This window comes from Chlorocebus sabaeus, chromosome 8, assembly GCF_047675955.1.
Source record: "Chlorocebus sabaeus isolate Y175 chromosome 8, mChlSab1.0.hap1, whole genome shotgun sequence".
Classification (NCBI taxonomy): Eukaryota; Metazoa; Chordata; class Mammalia; order Primates; family Cercopithecidae; genus Chlorocebus; species Chlorocebus sabaeus.
In genome coordinates this window covers 90,752,523-90,775,699 of record NC_132911.1, presented here as the reverse complement: position 1 = coordinate 90,775,699, position 23,177 = coordinate 90,752,523, and the positions used below count along the sequence as shown (strand labels likewise).

General features: G+C 38.0%; 1 protein-coding gene across 2 annotated transcripts in view; it reads right to left on the bottom strand.

Annotated features, from left to right (window-relative positions):
• The window catches only part of CNBD1 (cyclic nucleotide binding domain containing 1), a 550,745-nt gene that overhangs the window by 456,312 nt on the left and 71,256 nt on the right, over nt 1-23,177 (bottom strand). For both annotated transcript variants that reach the window (XM_038000319.2, XM_038000318.2), the window contains exon 4: nt 21,892-22,050. In XM_038000319.2, the coding sequence (XP_037856247.2) occupies nt 21,892-22,050 (159 nt within the window). The remainder of the gene's footprint in view (nt 1-21,891; nt 22,051-23,177) is intronic.

The following is a 23,177-nucleotide window of genomic DNA, read 5'->3' as shown; positions in this document are numbered from 1 at the left end:
GTTCTTGCCAGTCAGATTTCTGGCTTCTCTGTTTTTTGTTTGTTCGTTTTTTGTGTGTTTTTTTTTGAGATGGAGTCTTGCTCTGTCACCCAGGCTGGAGTGCAGTGGTGCAATCTCAGTTCACTGCAAGCTCTGCCTCCTGGGTTCATGTCATTCTCCTGCCTCAGCCTCCTGAGTAGTTGGGACTGCAGGCGCCTGCCACCACGCCCAGCTATTTTTTTTTTTTTTTTTTTTTTTTTTTGTATTTTTAGTAGAGACGGGGTTACACCATGTTAGCCAGGATGGTCTCGATCTCCTGACTTCGTGATCTGCCCACCTCAGCCTCCCAAAGTGCTGGGATTACAGGTGTGAGCCACTGCGCCAGGCCTCTGGCTTCTCTTTCTTCATGCAAACTGGTAGCAGTAAGGATAAAAATCACTGTATTCTCTGCCTCTTCAAGAATTCAAATGGCCATTTGGCATGGCTAAAGTTAGGAAATAAGAGATTTAAAATGACTTTAAAAAGGTGTGCTACAGTTAAAAGTTAGCTTATTTAAAAGTAGATGTCCATGGTTATCCAAGCTATAGGTATATTTAAAAGGCCTTTATGTCTTTTCTCATCATGGATATTGTTTTTCTGGAAAAAGGTTTTATCAGTCGACTGAACTGGTCTCCATTTTTGTCTTACCAATCCTACTGCACACATGAAGGGCCCCAAAATAACCCCTGAAGTCCTGGGACTTCTTGGGAAAACAAAGGAGGCACCACTGACTCATTTTTGAAAAAACCTGTTTTCCTCATGGAGCACCAGGGATTAGAGGTGGATGTATCCCTCTCAAAATCTGTTTTTGACTTCCAGCTATTCCTACTTATTAGGCCATAGAAACTGCATGTTTTCTTAGCCCTTGTTCTTGAAGTGCTCCACCCCAGGGCCAGCAACGCAAATAGGAGATTGGCACATAAAAAAATCTTACAACTACTGAATGTCCTTCTGTCTGTGTAGTTATACATGTGTTATGTGTATGATGTTTATATAAGAGAGCTCTGATTGGCTTAAAGAAAATCAAGTGCTTAGATCAACTATTTTGAAACAAAAATAAAGCTGCAATGCCTTTTAGTCATGGCTATCACTCTGGTGGAACGGGAAGCATGAGAAAGTATGGCCTTACAAAACTCTTAGAAGGCCATTGCCTCTGGAGGGAAAACACAAAGCAGCACCACTGCCTACCTAAGGTCAGAGACATCTGACACTCTAAGGTTGAATCCCACAGGGGGACACCCCAGGGGATCCTCTGGACTTCCACCTCTCCAAACGGGATGCCCTTGGCAGAGGTTCTGGGGTCTAGTACTAAACCCTCCTTAGAATTTTCTCTCACAGCTACACTACGGTTTGGCCCCAGTATTGTATGGAATCTGGAGTTTTACTGTTGAATAGGAAAGTAAGATTGCATTGCATGTATCCAGGGTTTCGTGCTGCTGTTCTAAGCAGGGGGCCTGTTTTAACTTGTGATGTTCTCCTTTGGTGCTGTTTGGTCCCAGTGTTCTTTGGAGTCTGGGGAAGTTTGGCCTTTAAAAATCAAACTGTCATAGAAACCGCTTTACCCGAAATTTTCTTTGACAGCCTTCATTGGATTACCTATTGGAGCAAACAAAGTAAAACTGGTAAGCTCATAGTGCTATCTTATGACTAGGGTTCCAAGCTATTGGATCTTCATTTGTGTATGTATACATGTCTAGATGTGTTTATTTGTACACTTACTGTCATGTTGTAACAACATATATTGCTATATATAGACAGGCTAGCTTTAAAATTATTGGTAAAATAAAAGTAGAAATGTCTTCAAAATATAGACATGGTCTAAATTATGCAAGTCAGAAACTAGCTTGACTAAAGGCTTTAAGGTCAAACTGCTTTGGCTTTTGAAAATTATTCTGTTTGTTAGTTTTCCTTCTAACAATCAGGACCCTCAGCTGCAGGTCTGTTGGAGTTTGCTGGAGGCCCACTCCAGACCCTGTTTGCCCAGGTATCACCAGCAGAGGCTGCAGAACAGCAAATATTGCAGAACGTAAAATGCTGCTGCCTGATACTTCCTCTGGAAGCTTCATCTCAGAGGGGCACCCGGCTATATGAGGTGTCAGTTGGCCCTACTGTGAGTTGTCTCCCAGTTAGGCTATCAGGGGTCAGCGGCCCACTGGAGGAGGCAGTCTATCCATTCTCATATCTCCAACTCTGTGCTAGGAGAACCACTACTCTGTTCAAAGCTGTCAGACAGGGACGTTTAAGTCTGCAGAAGTTTCTGCTGCCTTTTGTTCAGCCATGCCCTGCCCTGAGCAGTGGAGTCTACAGAGACAGGCAGGCCTCCTTGAGCTGTGGTGGGCTCCACCCAGTTCGAGCTTCCCGGGCCACTTTGTTTACCTACTCAAGTCTCAGCAATGGCGGACACCCCTCCCCGAGCCTTGCTGCCGCCTTACAGTTCTATCTCAGACTGCTGTGCCAGCAGTGAGCAAGACTCTGTGGGCGTGGGATCCTCTAAGCCAGGTGCAGGATATAACCTCCTGGTGTGCTGATTGCTAAGACCATTGGAAAAGCTCAGTATTAGGGTGGGAGTGTCCCGATTTTCCAGGTGCTGTCTGTCATGGCTTCCCTTGGCTAGGAAAGAGAATTCCCCAACCCCTTGGGCTTCCCGGGTGAGGCAATGCTGTGCCCTGCTTTGGCTCACACTCTCTGGGCTGCACCCAATGTCCAACAAGCCCCAGTGAGATGAACCCGGTACCTCAGTTGGAAATGCAGAAATCACCCATCTTGTGCATTGGTTACACTGGGAGCTGTAGACTGGTGCTGTTCCTATTTGGCCACATCGTAGGTCACAATCATCAAAGACCAAAGGTAGATAAAACCACAAAGATGGGGAGAAATCAAGCAGAAAAGTTGAAAATTCTGAAAATCAGAGCACATCTTCTACTCCAAAGGAACACAGCGCCTTGCCAACAACGGAACAAAGCTGGACGGAGAATGACTTTGACAAGTTGAGAGAAGAAGGCACAGCTAAACAACAACAACAAAAAGCAGCAGAAACCTCTGCAGATGCAAACGACTGTGTCTTACAGCTTTGAAGAGAGCAGTGGATCTCCCAACACAGAGGCTGAGATCTGAGAAAGGACAGACTGCCTGCTCAAGTGGGTCCCTGACCCCTGAGTAGCCTAACTGGGAGACATCCCCCACTAGGGGCAGTCTGACACCCCACACCTCACAGGGTGGAGTATACCCCTGAGAGGAAGCTTCCAAAGTAAGAATCAGACAGGTACACTCGCTGTTCAGCAATATTCTATCTTCTGCAGCCTCTGCTGCTGATACCCAGGCAAACAGGGTCTGGAGTGGACCTCAAGCAATCTCCAACAGACCTACAGCTGAGGGTCCTGACTGGTAGAAGGAAAACTATCAAACAGGAAGGACACCTACACCAAAACCCCATCAGTACGTCACCATCATCAAAGACCAGAGGCAGATAAAACCACAAAGATGGGGGAAAAGCAGGGCAGAAAAGCTGGAAATTCAAAAAATAAGAGCGCATCTCCCCCTGCAAAGGAGCGCAGCTCATCGCCAGCAACGGATCAAAGCTGGACGGAAAATGATTTTGACGAGATGAGAGAAGGCTTCAGTCCATCAAACTTCTCAGAGCTAAAGGAGGAATTACGTACCCAGTGCAAAGAAACTAAAAATCTTGAAAAAAGAGTGGAAGAATGGATAGTTAGAGTAATTAATGCAGAGAAGGTCATAAACGAAATGAAAGAGATGAAAATTGTGACACAAGAAATACGTGAAAAATGCACAAGCTTCAGTAACTGACTGGATCAACTGGAAGAAAGAGTATCAGCGATTGAGGATCAAATGAATGAAATGAAGCGAGAAGAGAAACCAAAAGAAAAAAGAAGAAAAAGAAATGAACAAAGCCTGCAAGAAGTATGGGATTATGTAAAAAGACCAATTCTACGTCTGATTGGGGTGCCTGAAAGTGAGGGGGAAAATGGAACCAAGTTGGAAAACACTCTTCAGGATATCATCCAGGAGAACTTCCCCAACCTAGTAGGGCAGGCCAACATTCAAATCCAGGAAATACAGAGAACGCCACAAAGATACTCCTCAAGAAGAGCAACTCCAAGACACATAATTGCCAGATTCACCAAAGTTGAAATGAAGGAAAAAATCTTAAGGGCAGCCAGAGAGAAAGGTCGGGTTACCCACAAAGGGAAGCCCATCAGACTAACTGCAGATCTCTCAGCAGAAACTCGCCAAGCCAGAAGAGAGTGGGGGCCAATATTCAACATTCTTAAAGAAAAGAATTTTAAACCCAGAATTTCATATCCAGCCAAACTAAGATTCATAAGTGAAGAAGAAATAAAATCCTTTACAGATAAGCAAATGCTTAGAGATTTTGTCACCACCAGGCCTGCCTTACAAGAGACCCTGAAGGAAGCACTAAACATGGAAAGGAACAACTGGTACCAGCCATTGCAAAAACATGCCAAAATGTAAAGACCATCGAGGCTAGGAAGAAACTGCATCAACTAATGAGCAAAATAACCAGTTAATATCATAATGGCAGGAACAAGTTCACACATAACAATATTAACCTTAAATGTAAATGGACTAAATGCTCCAATTAAAAAACACAGACTGGCAAACTGGATAAAGAGTCAAGACCCATCAGTCTGCTGTATTCAGGAGACCCATCTCACATGCAGAGACATACATAGGCTCAAAATAAAGGGATGGAGGAAGATCTACCAAGCAAATGGAGAACAAAAAAAAAAGCAGGGGTTGCAATACTAGTCTCTGATAAAACAGACTTTAAACCATCAAAGATCAAAAGAGACAAGGCCATTAGATAATGGTAAAGGGATCAATTCAACAGGAAGAGCTAACTATCCTAAATATATATGCACCCAATACAGGAGAACCCAGATTCATAAAGCAAGTCCTTAGAGACTTACAAAGAGACTTAGACTCCCATACAATAATAGTGGGAGACTTCAACACTCCACTGTCAACATTAGACAGATCAACGAGACAGAAAGTTAACAAGGATATCCAGGAATTGAACTCATCTCTGCAGCAAGCAGACCTAATAGACATCTATAGAACTCTAAACCCCAAATCAACAGAATATACATTCTTCTCAGCACCACATCACACTTATTGCAAAATTGACCACATAATTGGAAGTAAAGCACTCCTCAGCAAATGTACAAGAACAGAAATTATAGCAAACTGTCTCTCAGACCACAGTGCAATCAAACTAGAACTCAGGACTAAGAAACTCAATCAAAACCGCTCAACTACATGGAAACTGAACAACCTGCTCCTGAATGACTACTGGGTACATAACGAAATGAAGGCAGAAATAAAGATGTTCTTTGAAACCAATGAGAACAAAGATATAACATAGCAGAATCTCTGGGACACATTTAAAGCAGTGTGTAGACGGAAATGTATAGCACTAAATGCCCACAAGAGAAAGCCGGAAAGATCTAAAATTGACACTCTAACATCACAATTAAAAGAACTAGAGAAGCAAGAGCAAACACATTCAAAAGCTAGCAGAAGGCAAGAAATGACTAAGATCAGAGCAGAACTGAAGGAGACAGAGACACAAAAAACCCTCCAAAATAATCAATGAAACCAGGAGTTGGTTTTTTGAAAAGATCAACAAAATTGATAGACCGCTAGCAAGACTAATAAAGAATAAAAGAGAGAAGATTCAAATAGACGCAATACAAAATGATAAAGGGGATATCACCACTGACCACACAGAAATACAAACTACCATCAGAGAATACTATAAATACCTCTACGCAAATAAACTAGAAAATCTAGAAGAAATGGATAATATGCTGGACACTTACACTCTTCCAAGATGAAACCAGGAAGAAGTTGAATCCCTGAATAGACCAATAGCAGGCTCTGAAATTGAGGCAATAATTAATAGCCTACCAATGAAAAAAAGTCCAGGACCAGATGGATTCACAGCTGAATTCTACCAGAGGTACAAGGAGGAGCTGGTACCATTCCTTCTGAAACTATTCCAATCAATAGAAAAAGAGGGAATCCTCCCTAACTCATTTTATGAGGCCAACATCATCCTGATACCAAAGCCTGGCAGAGACACAACAAAAAAAGAGAATTTTAGACCAATATCCCTGATGAACATTGATGCAAAAATCCTCAATAAAATACTGGCAAACTGGATTCAGCAGCACATAAAAAACTTATCCACCATGATCAAGTGGGCTTCATCCCTGGGATGCAAGGCTGGTTCAACATACGCAAATCAATAAACATAATCCAGCATATAAACAGAACCAAAGACAAGAACCACATCATTATTTCAATAGATGCAGAAAAGGCTTTTGACAAAATTCCACAACCCTTCATGCTAAAAACTCTCAATAAATTCGGTATTGATGGAACGTACTTCAAAATAATAAGAGCTATTTATGACAAACCGACAGCCAATATCATACTGAATGGGCAAAAACTGGAAGCATTGCCATTGAAAACTGGCACAAGACAGGGATGCCCTCTCTCACCACTCCTATTCAACATAGTGTTGGAAGTTCTGGCTAGGGCAATCAGGCAAGAGAAAGAAATCAAGGGTATTCAGTTAGGAAAAGAAGAAGTCAAATTGTCCCTGTTTGCAGATGACGTGATTGTATATTTAGAAAACCCCATTATCTCAGCCCAAAATCTCCTTAAGCTGATCAGCAATTTCAGCAAAGTCTCAGGATACAAAATTAATGTGCAAAAATCACAAGCATTCTTATACACCAGTAACACACAAACAGAGAGCCAAATCATGAATGAATTTCCATTCACAATTGCTTCAAAGAGAATAAAATACCTAGGAATCCAACTTACTAGGGATGTAAAGGACCTCTTCAAGGAGAACTACAAACCACTGCTCAGTGAAATAAAAGAGGACACAAACAAATGGAAGAACATACCATGCTCATGGATAGGAAGAATCAATATCGAGAAAATGGCCATACTGCCCAAGGTTATTCACAGATTCAATGCCATCCCCATCAACCTTCCAATGAGTTTCTTCACAGAATTGGAAAAAACTGCTTTAAAGTTCATATGGAACCAAAAAAGAGCCCACATTGCCAAGACAATCCTAAGTCAAAAGAACAAAGCTGGAGGCATCACGCTACCTGACTTCAAACTATACTATAAGGCTACAGTAACCAAAACAGCATGGTACTGGTACCAAAACAGAGATATAGACCAATGGAACAGAACCGAGTCCTCAGAAATAATACCACACATCTACAGCCATCTGATCTTTGACAAACCTGAGAGAAACAAGAAATGGGGAAAGGATTCCCTATTTAATAAATGGTGCTGGGAAAATTGGCTATCCACAAGTAGAAAGCTGAAACTGGACCCTTTCCTTACTCCTTATATGAAAATTAATTCAAGATGGATTAGAGACTTAAATGTTAGACCTAATACCATAAAAACTCTAGAAGAAAACCTAGGTAGTACCATTCAAGACATAGGCATGGGCAAAGACTTCATGTCTAAAACACCAAAAGCAATGGCAACAAAAGCCAAAATTGACAAATGGGATCTCATTAAACTAAAGAGCTTCTGCACAGCAAAAGAAACTACCATCAGAGTGAACAGGAAACCTACAGAATGGGAGAAAATTTTTGCAATCTACCCATCTGACAAAGGGCTAATATCCAGAACCTACAAAGAACTCAAACAAATTTACAAGAAAAAAACAAACCACCCCATCAAAAAGTGGGCAAAGGATATGAACAGACACTTCTCAAAAAAAGACATTCATACAGCCAACAGACACATGAAAAAAATGCTCATCATCACTGGCCATCAGAGAAATGCAAATCAAAATGAGATACCATCTCACACCAGTTAGAATGGCAATCATTAAAAAGTCAGGAAACAACAGGTGCTGGAGAGGATGTGGAGAAATAGGAAAACTTTTACACTGTTGGTGGGACTGTAAACTAGTTCAATCATTGTGGAAGACAGTGTGGCGATTCCTCAAAGATCTAGAACTAGATGTATCATATGACCCAGCCATCCCATTACTGGGTATATACCCAAAGGATTATAAATCATGCTGCTATAAAGACACATGCACACGTATGTTTATTGCAGCACTATTCACAATAGTAAAGACTTGGAATCAACCCAAATGTCCATGAGTGGCAGACTGGATTAAGAAAATGTGGCACATATACACCATGGAATACTATGCAGCCATAAAAAAGGATGAGTTTGTGTCCTTTGTAGGGACATGGAGGCAGCTGGAAACCATCATTCTTAGCAAACTATCACAAGAACAGAAAATCAAACACCGCATGTTCTCACTCATAGGTGGGAACTGAACAATGAGATCACTTGGACTTGGGAAGGAGAACATCACACACTGGGGCCTATCATGGGGACGGGGGAGGGGGGAGGGATTGCATTGTGAGTTATACCTGATGTAAATGACAAGTTGATGGGTGCTGATGAGTTGATGGGTGCAGCACACCAACATGGCACAAGTATACATATGTAACAAAACCTGCACATTATGCACATGTACCCTAGAACTTAAAGTATAATAATAATAATAAATTAATTAAAAAAAAAGAAGAAGAAGGAGGATGACAAAAGTTGCAAGGAAACTCTTGGGAGCAATGAATATGTTCATTATCTAAATTGTGGTGATGGTTTACATCACAGCCTTATACATTTGTCAAAAGTTACTACATTGCACAGTTTTAAATATACATTTTTATTATATGTAAACTAGACTTTAATAAAAATGCTTATTTAATAACATATGCTATATATGATATATATGTACACACACACATATATTCTTTTTCATTTGATGTTTGTTAAATTTTCACATGACTAGCAAATATATATAGGATAAATATATTAGGTATAATATTTTTCTAAAAAATTTTATTCTCCATTCCATAAATGGTATTATGTCTATACTGTCATATATCTATATAAAATATAGATAGCTCTTTATATCAGCAGTACATAATTAAAGCACAGTAGAAAATATGGGCAAAATCCATTATCAGATAATTCACACTGTGAACCAGGAATATCTGAGACAGGTCTCAGTCAATTTAGAAAGTTTATTTTGCCAAGGTTAAGGATGCACCTGTGGCACAGTCTCAGGAAGTCTTGACAACATGTGCCCAAGGTGGTCAGGGAACAGCTTGGCTTTATATGCTATAGGGAGATATGGGACATCAATCAATATGTGTAAAAATGTACATTGGTTTGGTGCAGAAAAGTGGGACAACTTGAAGTGGGAGGGGGGGACTTCCAGGTCATAGGTAGATAGAAGACAAATGGTTATGTTATTTTGAGTTTCTGATTCCTTTCCAAAGGAAGCAATTAGATATGCATTTATCTCAGTGAGCAAAGGGTTTCTCCTGAGTTCTGTTTGTCCTTTGTTTGCAAGGAATTTCTTTGTGGACCAATTATGAGGGAGGTATGCAGCTTTTTAATCTTAGTAGCTATCTTTTTAGGAATACAATGGGGCAGGTTTGCCCTATGCAGTTCCTAGCTTGATTTTTCCTTTGTCTTAGTGATTTGGGAATTCCAATATTTACTTTTTTTCACAACACTAACATAAATAAATACAAATGGCTAATAAATGATTAAAGAAAATTTAGCTTAAGAAGGAAACAAAGAAAGGCAAATTAAAATAACTAAGTTAAAAAAGATGTCTTTTTTTGTTCTATAAAATTAAAAATAATTTAAAAGCTAATATTTACTGCTAGGGGCAATTTTTTTTGTTTTATTTTTGTTTTTTGTTTTTGTGACAAAGTCTCGCTCAGTCACCCAGGCTGGAGTGTAGTGGCACGATCTTGGCTCACTGCAACCTCCGCCTCCCAGGTTCAAGTGATTCTCCTGCCTCAGCCTCCCGAATAGCTGGGATTACAGGTGCCCACCACCACACCCAGCTAATTTTAGTAGAGACGAGGTTTCACCATGTTGGCCAGGCTGGTCTTAAACTCCTAACCTCGGGTGATCTTCCTGCCTCAGCCTCCCAAAGTGCTGGGATTACAGGCGTGAGCCACCGTGCCCTGCCTATCTATTATATTCTTGCCAAAAGTGAATGTAGCTAAAAAGATCAGGAATAGTTATATTATCTGTACTTTTACCTGATATTGAATCTCTTTTAAGAAAATCATTCTAAATAACAAGAAATTTAATATTTTTTCTTTTAGCTTAAGAATCAGCTTCTATTGCTTTCAAATAAGAATCCTAAGTGCTGAAAACTGAAAAGCACGAATTTACTGTAAAGTTATTAACTTTGTGATATCAAAAAGCAAACAGTAGAAAAGTAATGTTTAATCAGAGATGAAAAGGGGGACATTGCATCTGATAATGCAGAAATTCAAAGGATCATTAGTAGCTACTATGATCCTTTGGAATATATAGAATAAACAAACACAGAATAAATTAACACATAAAATACATCGGAAAATCTGGGAGAAATGAACACATTCCTAGACACATAAAACTTACCAAGATTGAAACAGGAAGAAATCCAAAAACTGAACAGATCAGTAATAAGTAAAAAGATAGAACCTGTAATAAAAAGTCACCCAGGAAAGAAAAGCCCAGGACAGACTTCACTGCTGAATTATATCAAACATTTAAAGAAGCACTAGTACCAATCCTACTCAAACTATTCTGAAAAACGGGACACTGGCATACTGTCAAACTCATTCTCAAAGCCAGTAGTACTCTGACACCAAAACCAGACAAAGACATATTAAAAACAAAGAAAACTGGCCGGGTGTGGCGGCTCATGCCTGTAATCCCAGCACTTTGGGAGGCCGAAGCAGATGGATCACGAGGTCAGGAGATCGAGACCCTCCTGGCTAACACAGTGAAACCCCATCTCTACTAAAAAAAATACAAAAAAAATTAGCCGGGCATGGTGGCAGGTGCCTGTAGTCCCAGCTACTCAGGAGGCTGAGGCAGGAGAATGGCATGAACCCGGGGGGGTGGAGCTTGCAGTGAGCTGAGATCGCGCCACTGTACTCTAGCCTGGGCAACAAAGCGAGACTCCATCTCAAAAAAAAAAAAAAAAAAAGGAAAGAAAACTACAGGCCAATGTCACTGTTTAATATTGCTGTAAAAATCCTCAACAAAACACTAGCAAACTAAACACAACAATGCATTAAAAATATCATTCATCATGACCAAGTGAGACTTATCTCAGGGATGCAAGGATAGTTCAACATATGCAAATCAATCAATGTGATACACCATATCAACAGAATGAAGGGCAAAAACCACATAATTGTTTTAATTGATACCTAAAAAGCAGTTGATAGGCTGGGTACAGTGACTCATGCCTATAATCCCAGCACTTTGGGAGGCTGAGGAAGGTGGATCATGAGGTCAGGAGATCAAGACCAGCTTGGCCAAGATGGTGAAACCCATCTCTACCAAAAATACAAAAATTAGCAGGACGTGGTGGCACGCACCTGTAATCCTAGCTACTCAGGAGGCTGAGGCACAGAACTGCTTAAACCCAGGAGACGGAGGTTTCAGTGAGCTGAGATCACACCACTGCACTCCAGCCTGGGTGACAGAGTGAGACTCCATCTCAAAAAACAAACAAACAAACAAACAAAAGCATTTGATAAAATATAACATCTCTTTGTAATAAAAACCCTCAAAAAACTGGGTATAAAAGAAACATATCTCAACATAATATAAGCTATATATGACAGACCCACACTGGAATCATACTGAATGGGATAAAAACTGAAGCTTTTTCTCTAAGATCTGAAACATGACAAAGATCTCCACATTCACCACTGTTACTCAACATAGTACTGGAAGTCCTAGCAAGAGCAATCACACAAAAGAAAAAAAACAAAGGGCATCGAATGTGCAGAGGAAAAAGTCAAATTATTTTTATTTGTAGACAATATGATCTTATATTTGGAAAAACCTGAAGACTCCCCCTAAAATGATTAGAACTGATAAACAAATTCAGTAAAATTGCAGGATACAAAACCAAATACAAAAATCAACAATTTGAAAGAGAAATCAAAAAAGTAATACCATTTACAATAGCCACAAGTACAATTAAATGCCTAGGAATTAACTAATATGTGAAATATATCTATAAAGAAAACTATATAACACTGATGAAAGAAATTGAAGAGGACACCAAAAATGGAAAGATATTCCATGTTCATGTATTAGCAGAATCAACACTGTTAAGATATCCTTACTACCCAAAGCAATCTACAGATTCAATGCAATCCCAGTCAAAATTCCAATGGCATTCTTCACAGAAATAGAAAACATAATACTAAAACATATATGGAACCACAAAAGACCCAGCATAGCCAAAGTTATCCTAAGCAAAAAGAACAAAACCAGAGGAATCACATTACTTGACTTTAAATTATACTACAGAGCTATAGTAACCAAAATGGCATGTTACTGGCATAAAAACAGAAACATAGACCAATGGAACAGAATAGACAACCCACAAATAAATCCACATATATACGGTGAGCTCATTTTTGACAAAGGAACCAAGAAATACATTGCTGAAAGGACAATCTCTGCAACAAAATGTGCTGGGAAAACTGGATATTCACATGCAGAACAACTAGACCCCTATTTATCCCCATATAAAAAAATCAAATAAAAATGGATTAAAGTCTTAAATCTAAGAACACAAACTATGAAATTACTATGAAACATTGGAAAACATCTCTAGGACATTGGTTTGGGCAAAAAATTCTTAATAACCCGCAAGCACAGGCAACCAAAGCAAAAATGGAGAAATGAGATCACATCAGGTTGTAAAGTTTATGCACAGTGAAGGAAACAATCAACAAAATGAAGAGACAGTCAACAGAATGGGAGAAAATATTTGCAAACTACCCCTCTGACAAGGGATTAATAACCAGCATAGATAAGAAGCTCAAAAAATTCTGTAAGAAAGAATTTAATAATCTGATTTAAAATTGGGCAAAAGATATGAATAGATGTTTCTCAAAAAAATGACATACAAATGGCAAATAGGCATATGAAAAGATGCTCAACATCACTGATCATCAGAGAAATGCAAATCAAAACTACAATAAGGTATCATCTCACCCTAGTTTAAGTGGTTTATATACAAAAGACAGGCAGTAACAAATGCTGGTGAGGATGCAGAGAAAAGGAAACACTTGTACAGTGTTGGTGGGAATGTAAATCAGTACAAGAACTGTGAATAACAACATTAAGGTTCCTGAAAAAACTAAAATTAGAGGTATATTATCCAGCAATCCCACTGCTGTGTATATGCCCAAAAGAAAGGAAATCAGTATATTGAAGAGGTATCTCCACTCCCACATTTATTGTAGCACTGTTCACAGTAGCCAAGATTTGGAAGCAGCCTAAATGTCCATCAACAGAAGAATGGATAAAGAAAATGTGGTACATATACACAATGGAGTACCATTCAGCCATACGTAATAATGAGCTCCTGTCATTTGTAACAACATGGATGGAACTGGAGGTCATTATATTAAATGAAATCAGGCACAGAAAGACAAACATCACATGGTCTCACTTATGTGTGGGATATAAAAATCAAAACAATTGAACTCATGAACATAGAGTATAGAAGTATGGTTACCAGAGGCTGGGAAGGGTAGTAGGGTGGTTGGGAGGAGGTAGGGATGGCTAAAGGATACCAAAAAAATAGAATAAATAAGATCCACTATTTGATAGCACAAAAGGATGACTATAGTCAATAATTTAATTGTGCATTTTAAAATATATAAAATAGTATAATTGGAATGTTTGTAACACAAAGGATAAATGCCTGAGGGCAGGAACACCCCATTCTCCACGATGTCATTATTATTCATAGCATGCCTGTATCAAAACATCTTGTGTGCCCCATAAATATATACATCTACTATGTATGCACAAAAATAAAAAAATGAAAAGTGAAAAGTAGTGTTTGGAAATTTTTAACAAGAATATGGTCATAATTATCAGATTACAAAAAAAAAAAATGAAATTGAGCATAAATGCTCCAGGGAAGAATTTTTGTCCAATGTAGATTTCACATCAGTCTAGCTGACAAATACCTAATGAAGAAGAAAGAACATTTAACCATACACTGATGGACCTTGCTCTACAACAAGCCCAATTTAGTGGCTCATTTGGAAACCAAATTTTATGTAAGCCATCAAATAGGTAGAGTCACACACACATCTCCTTAGAACCACAAATGGATACTGCAAACGTACTAAGGACATCTGACCACATTTTTCATCTCTTTAGCCAAACCAAGCCTATTATAATATCACCTTTGAATATTAAACCAATTAAACCACCATTTTCTTAGACTAAATGTTCAGTGGATGAAAGAGGAGAGACAAATAAGGAATTATGTTGCAGGTTTTCAGAGACTGCCAAGTAGTTTATTACTTCTCCGCAGACAGACCCAGGTTTTGACTGGCAACAGTGACCATGTAGACCCGCACTCTGCTAGAAACAACCAAATCTTGCCAAAATTTTCTAGATATTGTATGAGTTGAGCCTGGACTTAATTATCTATGTTTCTCTAAAATGGTTCTTCATACCATGAGGTAACTCCTCGAGTACAAAAGCATTCTACTCATACATATAAAGCACAATGGCATGTATGTGAAACTAAGTCATTTTGATAAATGTAGGACTAATATTCAAGATGATTTTAATAGTCTATAAGAATAACTGCATGAGGAAGGCAAGTAATATTTTTGTATAGTCAGACATTAAATCTTTTAATGAAATCATGGATTTTTGTGATAGTTCAACAGATAATTGTTACAAGAAATATTCTTAAAAGACTTTATGTTCCATTGTGTTATTAAATCTATAATACAACACATGATAAAAATTCCCAATAAAGTCATAAGATTCTCATGTCTCAGTGCATGACAAGCACTTTCTGTTACACTTATAAACCTGATATTAATAAGAAAGAACTTACACTAAATATTTACTAAGACATTTCTATGGAAAAATAAAATGCAAAACCCTGTCACCCAAAACAAGAAGTCTCAGCTTTAATAGTCACATCTATGCTGAAATAATACATCTATACAGTGAAACAATAACTTTTTATAAGAAATATTATAATAGATGTTTGCTTATGTCCAAACAATAGAACAAAGGTATCAAGATACAATTGTTTTTGAATACTAGTTAATATATGATCAAACAGCAGTTTCTTAAACTCCTGTATGAAAATTTTCCCAGCAACTTTGTAAACGAATGCAAATATATGATAAATAAGTAATATCTGTTATTTATTCATAAGTTGTAGGAGAAATTTGAATATTCTTTCTTGAAGAAATTAAAAATGAAATACATTATTATTCAGAGACACCAGGAACCCCTTTATAATTCAACTATGGCAAGAATATAGCCAAGTCTTTTGTTAAAAAGCAATCACAATATGTAACATTCTTTGGGAGAAGGGAGATTGACATTCACACAGGGCCTAAAACAGACCAAGTAATGTTTGGGGCTTTACATTCTAACTGTGTTTAGGCTTCACAACAATGATGACTCTATGAGATTAATAATCGTGCCCATTTTATAGATTAGTGCATTAAATTTTTGGAGGGAGAAATTTGCTCAAGATCATACAACTAATGATTAGAGGAGTCCAGTTGAGAACACAGTTCTTTCTGATTGCAGGCCAGGCATTTTGCAACATGTATATCTCAAATGCAACTTTCAATCTAGCTGCCACAGACAAAACAAGATGCAGTGTGACACGCTTTTAGAATACCAATCTGCTGTCAATGAGTTTTTAATTTCTGTCCTTTGCTAACTCATTTTAACACAAATAATTCTCTTCCTTTATTTCCCATTCTTCTGTCATAAATGATCACCATTTGTGTCAGAAATCTAAATTACTTTCAGTATCCACACCATTCTTTATTAACCTATGTTGCCTTTTAACTTCAAAGAGAAATTTTCTTTTCTAGATGTGAACCCCCCTTCCACTCCATTGCAGTGCAGTTTTCCTCCAAAATACTGTATTTTTTCACAAATTAATAGCCCCACAAAGTGTTTTTCTTTGATCAGCATGCAGCCCTTAAATATAGTTTGAGACTGCAATTCCTCATCTTATGTGCCATTTCACCAGAGGACAACAGCATAAGAACCATATTGCATTTGGATTTTAAACAGCCTGAATCTAAAAGGCAAAAATCCTGATGTTCTTCCAGGGAGCAATTCCTCTGAGTCATTCCTGAGAAGTGGCTTTGCATCACTGCTCTACTGAAACATAATGATCTTCAGCTGCCTCATTCCCTCAACGGAAACATCGTTAACTGGAGACAGTAGAAGAAAAAACAATCGGGCCAAGTTTTCTCAGAGGATCTTAATCTGCATTTCACAGCTCATTTATAAGTCCCTCTCTTCTCCTACCCTTTCCACAACTCCCACAAATACACACAAACATAACTTTTTTCCCCAGAAATTAGTCATTTATAAAGAAACTAATTATTTTTACCATAGTATTTTATAATTGCATTTTAAAAGCCAGTGTTGTTATAGGCACTGCAGTCAAATACCAACATGTGAGAGCATCAGATGATTTGCCCAGCATTCTCCATCATGTTAGTGGTTAAATTGAGCAATGAACCTGATTTGCTTCAAGGACTCTCTATTCAACCCTGCCCATGTCTTAAACAGAGAAAGAAAATCAAATCATGTCAAATCTAAATCCCTAACACAGAATATGGGCCACTTTCATCTTGCACCTAGACAAATTTCACAGCATTCTAACAGGTCACCCTGAATCTCCTTTTGGCATCCACAGTCACCCATCCACACGTGACCTTTTGCCATGTAAATCATAACGTGCCAATCATACCAAAGTTAAAATCCCTTCATGGCCCAGGAGACCCTAAATGATAATCTGGTCCCTGGCTACTTCTGAAGCCCTATTTCCACGAGGTCTCCCATCTGACTCATACACTTTCACAACAATGACCTTCTTGCCAATTATTGTGGTTTTTGTTAATTTGTTTTTCTATTTGCAGACCATGTTGCAATACCTGGGCTCTTGCACTTGTGTTTTCTTTCCCTAGAACACACTTCTTCAAGGTATTTAATTGTCTCTCTCTCTCTCTCTCTCTTCTTTCTTTCTCCTGTTTCATAAAATCTGACTTCTCTGATCATTTCCATCATTCTCTAACCCCTTATTCTGCATTAGCTTTTCTTGCTAGCACTTATCACTAACTGACAGAATACATATGTGTTTAGTATCTCTTACATTAGAATGTAAGCTCCATGAGGGCAAAGGTATTGTGTGTTCCCACAGTCCCAATACCAGGAATACTGACAGAAACATAGAAGAGTTCAAAAGTGTATGTTGGATTCATTAATTAATCGATGAAAACTAAAATGAGTCAAAATTATTTAGAAACTAAAATTCTAAGTCATGTTTCAGCTCCTAGATTTTAATATTATTTACTTATTATCATTTCCCCCTTCTTCTGAAATACTTTCTCTTTTGAAATGCTGCCCCTTTGCCAATTGCATGTAAACTCAGTAAAACTGCCTGTCAAAGTGTACTTCTCCCTCAGCATTTATTTAAGAGTGGGTACAAAAATAAACTACAACAATCTGACTCCCTATCCCCGAAATTAAGCTGTGAGCCTAGTGACTCCCAAATGCAAGTAGTTATAGCTGATTGATTCCAGTGTTGCACCTTGAAGAGACTTCCAGAGTTGCCTTAGAGTTCGTATCATCTCCAGCATCTTATTGTTGTTCTTCCATTCTGAGAGCTACCTGATATTCTTCCATCAATCCCCGCTTCCCTTTTTGTTTGTTGTGATTGTTTTAATGAACCAGAGTCAGTTTCTTTTGCTTATGATCCAAAATCCTAACGAATACACATGATAAACATATTCAATCTGATATGCCTTAAAATACAAAATTTTTAAAAGGGGCCTCCCAACTCTCTTTTTCTCACTCTGTCTCCTCTCTCCCTCTCACTGTCTGTTCAACAATCCTCTGGTTGCTCAAATCTCTCCTTTATGGTGGCACCACCACCATGACTTTAATGTTTCAAAATTATTATTTTTCCCATCTATCAGTATTTACTCAGAGCTGCTGACATGAAGTAGAAATTAAGATGTAATTAACATGATTAAGCTATACCACACTGAGTTATTAATAATTAATAGTATCTTAATCTCATCAGACATATTTGCATTTCTTTTTTTTTTTTTTTTTTTTTTTTGAGATGGAGTCTTGCTCTGTCACCAAGCTGGAGTGCAGTGGCCCGATCTTGACTCACCTTCCAGGTTCAAGCAATTCTCTTGCCTCAGCCTCCCAAGTAACTGGGACTACAGGTGCATGCCACCACACCCAGCTAATTTTTGTATTTTTAATAGAGATGGAGTTTCACCAGGTTGGCCAGGATGGTCTCCATCTCTTGACCTCATTATTCACCCACCTTGGCCTCCCAAAGTGCTGGGATTACAGGTGTAAGCCACTGCACCCAGCCTGCATTTATTTAAAGAGCTACTGTGAGTCAATTTTTTTTTTTTTTTTTAATTTTAGTCAGGATGACAAAGTGAAAAGTTTTAAAGTATAGAAGGTAACATTTTCAAAATTTCATTAGATAACATCACTTAAGCAGCCCATCAGTCTGATCATGGTTGAATTAGTCAGAGATAAACCAAAGGCTACAGACCTGACAACTTAACCTTCAATAAATAGATTTTAATTGAATTACTTTAGTGTTGTGTTTATAAAGCATACAACCCCATTGTGAATGTGATTAACAGAGTCACAAATAGATTGATGATGTTACTAAATGTGACTAAGGGAACACCCAATCCCCTTTCCTTAAATGTTGGGGGTGGGGGCAGAATCTGTGGTTTGGGAATACTACAAAATCGATGGGATATATAGGCCCTTGATTAGGTTATATTATACTTCACCTAGGCAGAATAACAGAGAGAAAAACAGAGACTCTCCCTTGCTAGCTTTGAAAATTTAAGCTTTTGTGTTGTGAGAGAGCTTGAGACAGTGCCACATGGCAAGGATCTAGGGAGTATCTAGTACAAAGAGGGGCCCCTACTGAATGTCATCATGAAAGTGGGAATGTCAGTCCTATAACCACAAGGAGCTGAATCCTGCCAACAACCATTTGAGCTTGGAAGAGGATTCATGCTGCAGAAATGGTCACAGCCCAGTGGACACTCTGATGAAGATTTGTGAGACACTGAGCAAAGGACCAGCTAAACCTCACCCTGAAAGATAATAAATGTATGTTTTTGTAAGCCACTAAGTTTATGTTAATTAATTACAGAACAATACGAAGCTAATACATTAGTGTCCCAAGGAGAAGAGGAGAGAAAAGGCATGTACTATAGAACATAAATTGTGGATTTAGTGCATACATTGCCCTTTTACTTACTATTAATAGCTTGTCATAGCTACTTCAAAGCATCGATGTGAGGATTAAATCAGAAATGTTATATATAGAGCTTAAGGCTTTGTGTTAATATTAAACATCTCATAAAAGTGAGTTTCCTTCTCATTTACTCTCCTACTGTAATTTGGTGGCTGTCACAGCAGTGAGTTTTGCCATGTCAAAGTACTGGCTGCCCAATTCTGAGCCACTGAAAATGGGGATGTATATACTTCAGGACCTTCTCTACTTATCCATTTTCTCACACATAAGTGAGGAAGTGGGTTCTGGAAACTGACACTGATACAACATCTATTGTCCTAGGTATTTGGAAATAGGCCATTAAATAGCATCCATGGAGGTCCACAAAAGAATGCAGCAAAGTAACTTGTCTATTCTTCACTGTACTTGGATAGCCTTCTACCGTGGTTCCTGCTTTTCGTGGTAGTCCACTGTTAAGAAGGTACTAGGCTTCTTACCCATTTGCAGTTTCCATTCTGACACTGACCTGGATTTACCTCCCAGTATTTTGACATTGCAGTGAAGAATCATAGCTGCTTGGAAGTCCCTGTTACTGACCTCCTGCATCTCAGATCAGAAACTTTGTTATCTGGAAACTGCTACCTCATTATAGTAAAAAAGATAGGAATCACCATTGCCATTAAAACTTTTACAGTCCAGCACAATCTGAAATCAGCAGAGTGATTCATGGGTTTCTGGAAACTAAAATTTTGGAATCTAATGCAATATTAATCAACATTAGAGTTTAATGGAATTAAAGTGATTGCAGCATAGTATATCTTCAATCACTTTCAGTGTTTTAGTGATTTTCTACCAGTTAAAGAATATTTTTAACAAATTTCTTGTGCATATTCTAGTTGAATTTTCTAATTTTTTCAGCTTACAAGTTTAATTTTATTCTTCTATGACAGGTGGTTAAGATTTCCTTTTATAATTCCCTCGTACCTGCTTTACTGAAATGTGACTAGTATTCGTTGTTTCCTTTTTGTTATTATAAGTTAAGAGTATCAAAAATCTGACCATTCTCAACTTTCCTGGAAGCTCTGATCATATTTCCTCAAATTTGCAATCATAGTCATGTGTCACTTAACCACGGGGATACATTCTGAGAAATCTGTCATCATGCGATTTTGTCATTCTGTAAACATCACAGAGTACACTTAAACAAACCTAGATAGTGTAGTCTACTACACACCTAGGCCAGCTGGCCTAGCCTGTTGCTCCTAGACTACAAACCTGTACAGCATGTTACTGCACTGTATACTGTAGGCAGTTATACCATAATGGTATTTGTGTATCTAAACAAAGAAAAAGTTCATTCTTCAGAACATAAATGTCAAATTTTTAATTACTCATTCCCTGCTATTGAATTTTTTATGAAAACAATTCTAGTCTTGAGACTTTTGGTTTTGTTCCTGTTATCAATCTCAATTCCAATATCACATATTCTAGTTGAATTTCTTTTTTTCAGCTTACAAGTTTAATTTTACTCCCCTATGACAGGTGGTAAAGATCTTCTTCTATAATTTTCATGGTCCTCGTTTAAGTTTAATTTTATTCACAAATCCAATACCATCTTTGGTAATCAGCCTCCACTCAGATTTAATCTTCTCCTACACACCGTTCCCTCTCCAGGCAGTTGTGTCCCTATTAGAGCACAAAGTATTCTAGGAAATTAAAGGCAATGGGGACAGGTGCAGTGGCTAACGCCTGTAATCCCAGGCCGCGGGAGGCCGAGGATCACCTGAGGTCGGGAGTTCGAGACCAGCCTGGCCAACATGGTGAAACCCCATCTCTATTAAAAACACAAAAATTAGCCAGGTGTGGTAGCAGGTGCCTGTAATCCCAGCTGAGGCAGGAGAATCACTCGAACCCAGGAGGTGGCAATAAACCCAGATCATGCCATTGAGGCAGAGGTTGCAGTAAGCCGAGATTACGCCATTGCACTCCAAACTGGAGCACAAGAGCAAACTTAGTCTCAAAAAAAAAAGGAATGTGTGGTAAGTTTATTTAAAGACTCCTGGATGAGGAAGACAGCTTAAATTCTGTGAAAAACCTTCAGATAACCATAAGCTAAGGACATCTTTAACATAATTGTGAAATATCAGTAAATAATATATATTATGCTTGCAGCTTAATTTTAAAATAATGCGTCACAGGTTTAGCATTATATCCATGATACACCATGAAGATTGAATTCATGAAGATTGTATTTATATAGAAACAAAATCTCTAGTGTGTCCATCTCTTCTGAATCAACCACAAGTGCTATATTATAACTAAAGTACACTTATCCAACAACAATAAACTTTAAAAAATAAAGACATTCTAAAGAATTACTCAACTAAAAGAAGGAGTATAATTTAAATACTTACAATTTCTTTAAGATAGCTAGGAATTCTTCAAAGTTCTCTGTGGCTCTTTTTGGTCTATATAAATTATGGCCACCATGTGCTCTCTCAACATAGACACCTACATTGTGAGAATCATCAGGTTGTTGATGTTGACTTTCCTCTTTGCCTTCACTGAGTTCCCTGAACAAGAAAATAGAGTATTTTATGCTGTTGTATACTGCACAAAAATTATTTACAGGGACTTTTACTATATTACCAGGAGTATAAATGCACTGTTTTGAGAAAATTTGTCAATTTAAGAACATATTCTTTTTAAATGCATTAGAATGTTTCAATCATGATAGCACAGTTATATATGTCATTCTGTTAAATGTAGAACTTAGAATATATGAAATATTTTCAATGTATAGAATTTGATTACATGTATTATAACTGTCCTGAGCAAATGAAACACCTTTAATAATATATTAGCCTTACGTAATTTAGGAAAATATTTCAAGCCAATGGCTAACATCCTTTATACTCACACACTTGCTTTTCAGTGTTGTTTTAGCACCAAGGATAAAATTTTATTATTTAACTTTTATTTACCCCTGGTAATCTATAAACATCTTGGAAGATAGCCATCATATCTTATCCTTGTGCTATGGTATGTTCTATACCTAAGTCCCTAAGAGATATACAAATAAATGACCATTTCCCATTCATATTTCTAGGATCAAGCATTTCTATTAAAAGGCCATTGAAAACTTATGGGTGAGAAATCCAACCAGTGCTGTCTATCTTTAAGAAAAAAATAGTAAGGCAGGTTGCAGAAATGAATCTGGATTACATCTTGATAACAGACCTTTAATTATATACATAGGAAGATTAAAAATTAAATATAAGATATTATGTGGAATCATAACAGCAATAGTAAATTATCACATTAACATATAACTTGTTGCATTCTTAAATGTGCTGGCTACTCTGCTAAATATGATGTGCACATCATCTCATTAACACTAACCATGTGATACCATTTGGCTGTGTCCCCACCCAAATCTCATCTTGAATTGTAGCTCCCATAATTCCCATGTCTCACTGGAGGGACCCAGTGGGAGATAATGGAATCATGGGGGCAGATCTTTCCCGGGCTGTTCTTATGATAGCGAGTAAGTCTCACAAGATCTGATGGTTTTATAAAAGAGAGTTCTCCTACACAAGCTCTCTATTTGCCTGCTCCCATGTAAGACATGACTTTGCTCCTCATTTGCCTTCTGACATGATTGTGAGGTCTCCCCAGTCAAGTGGAACTGTAAGTCTAT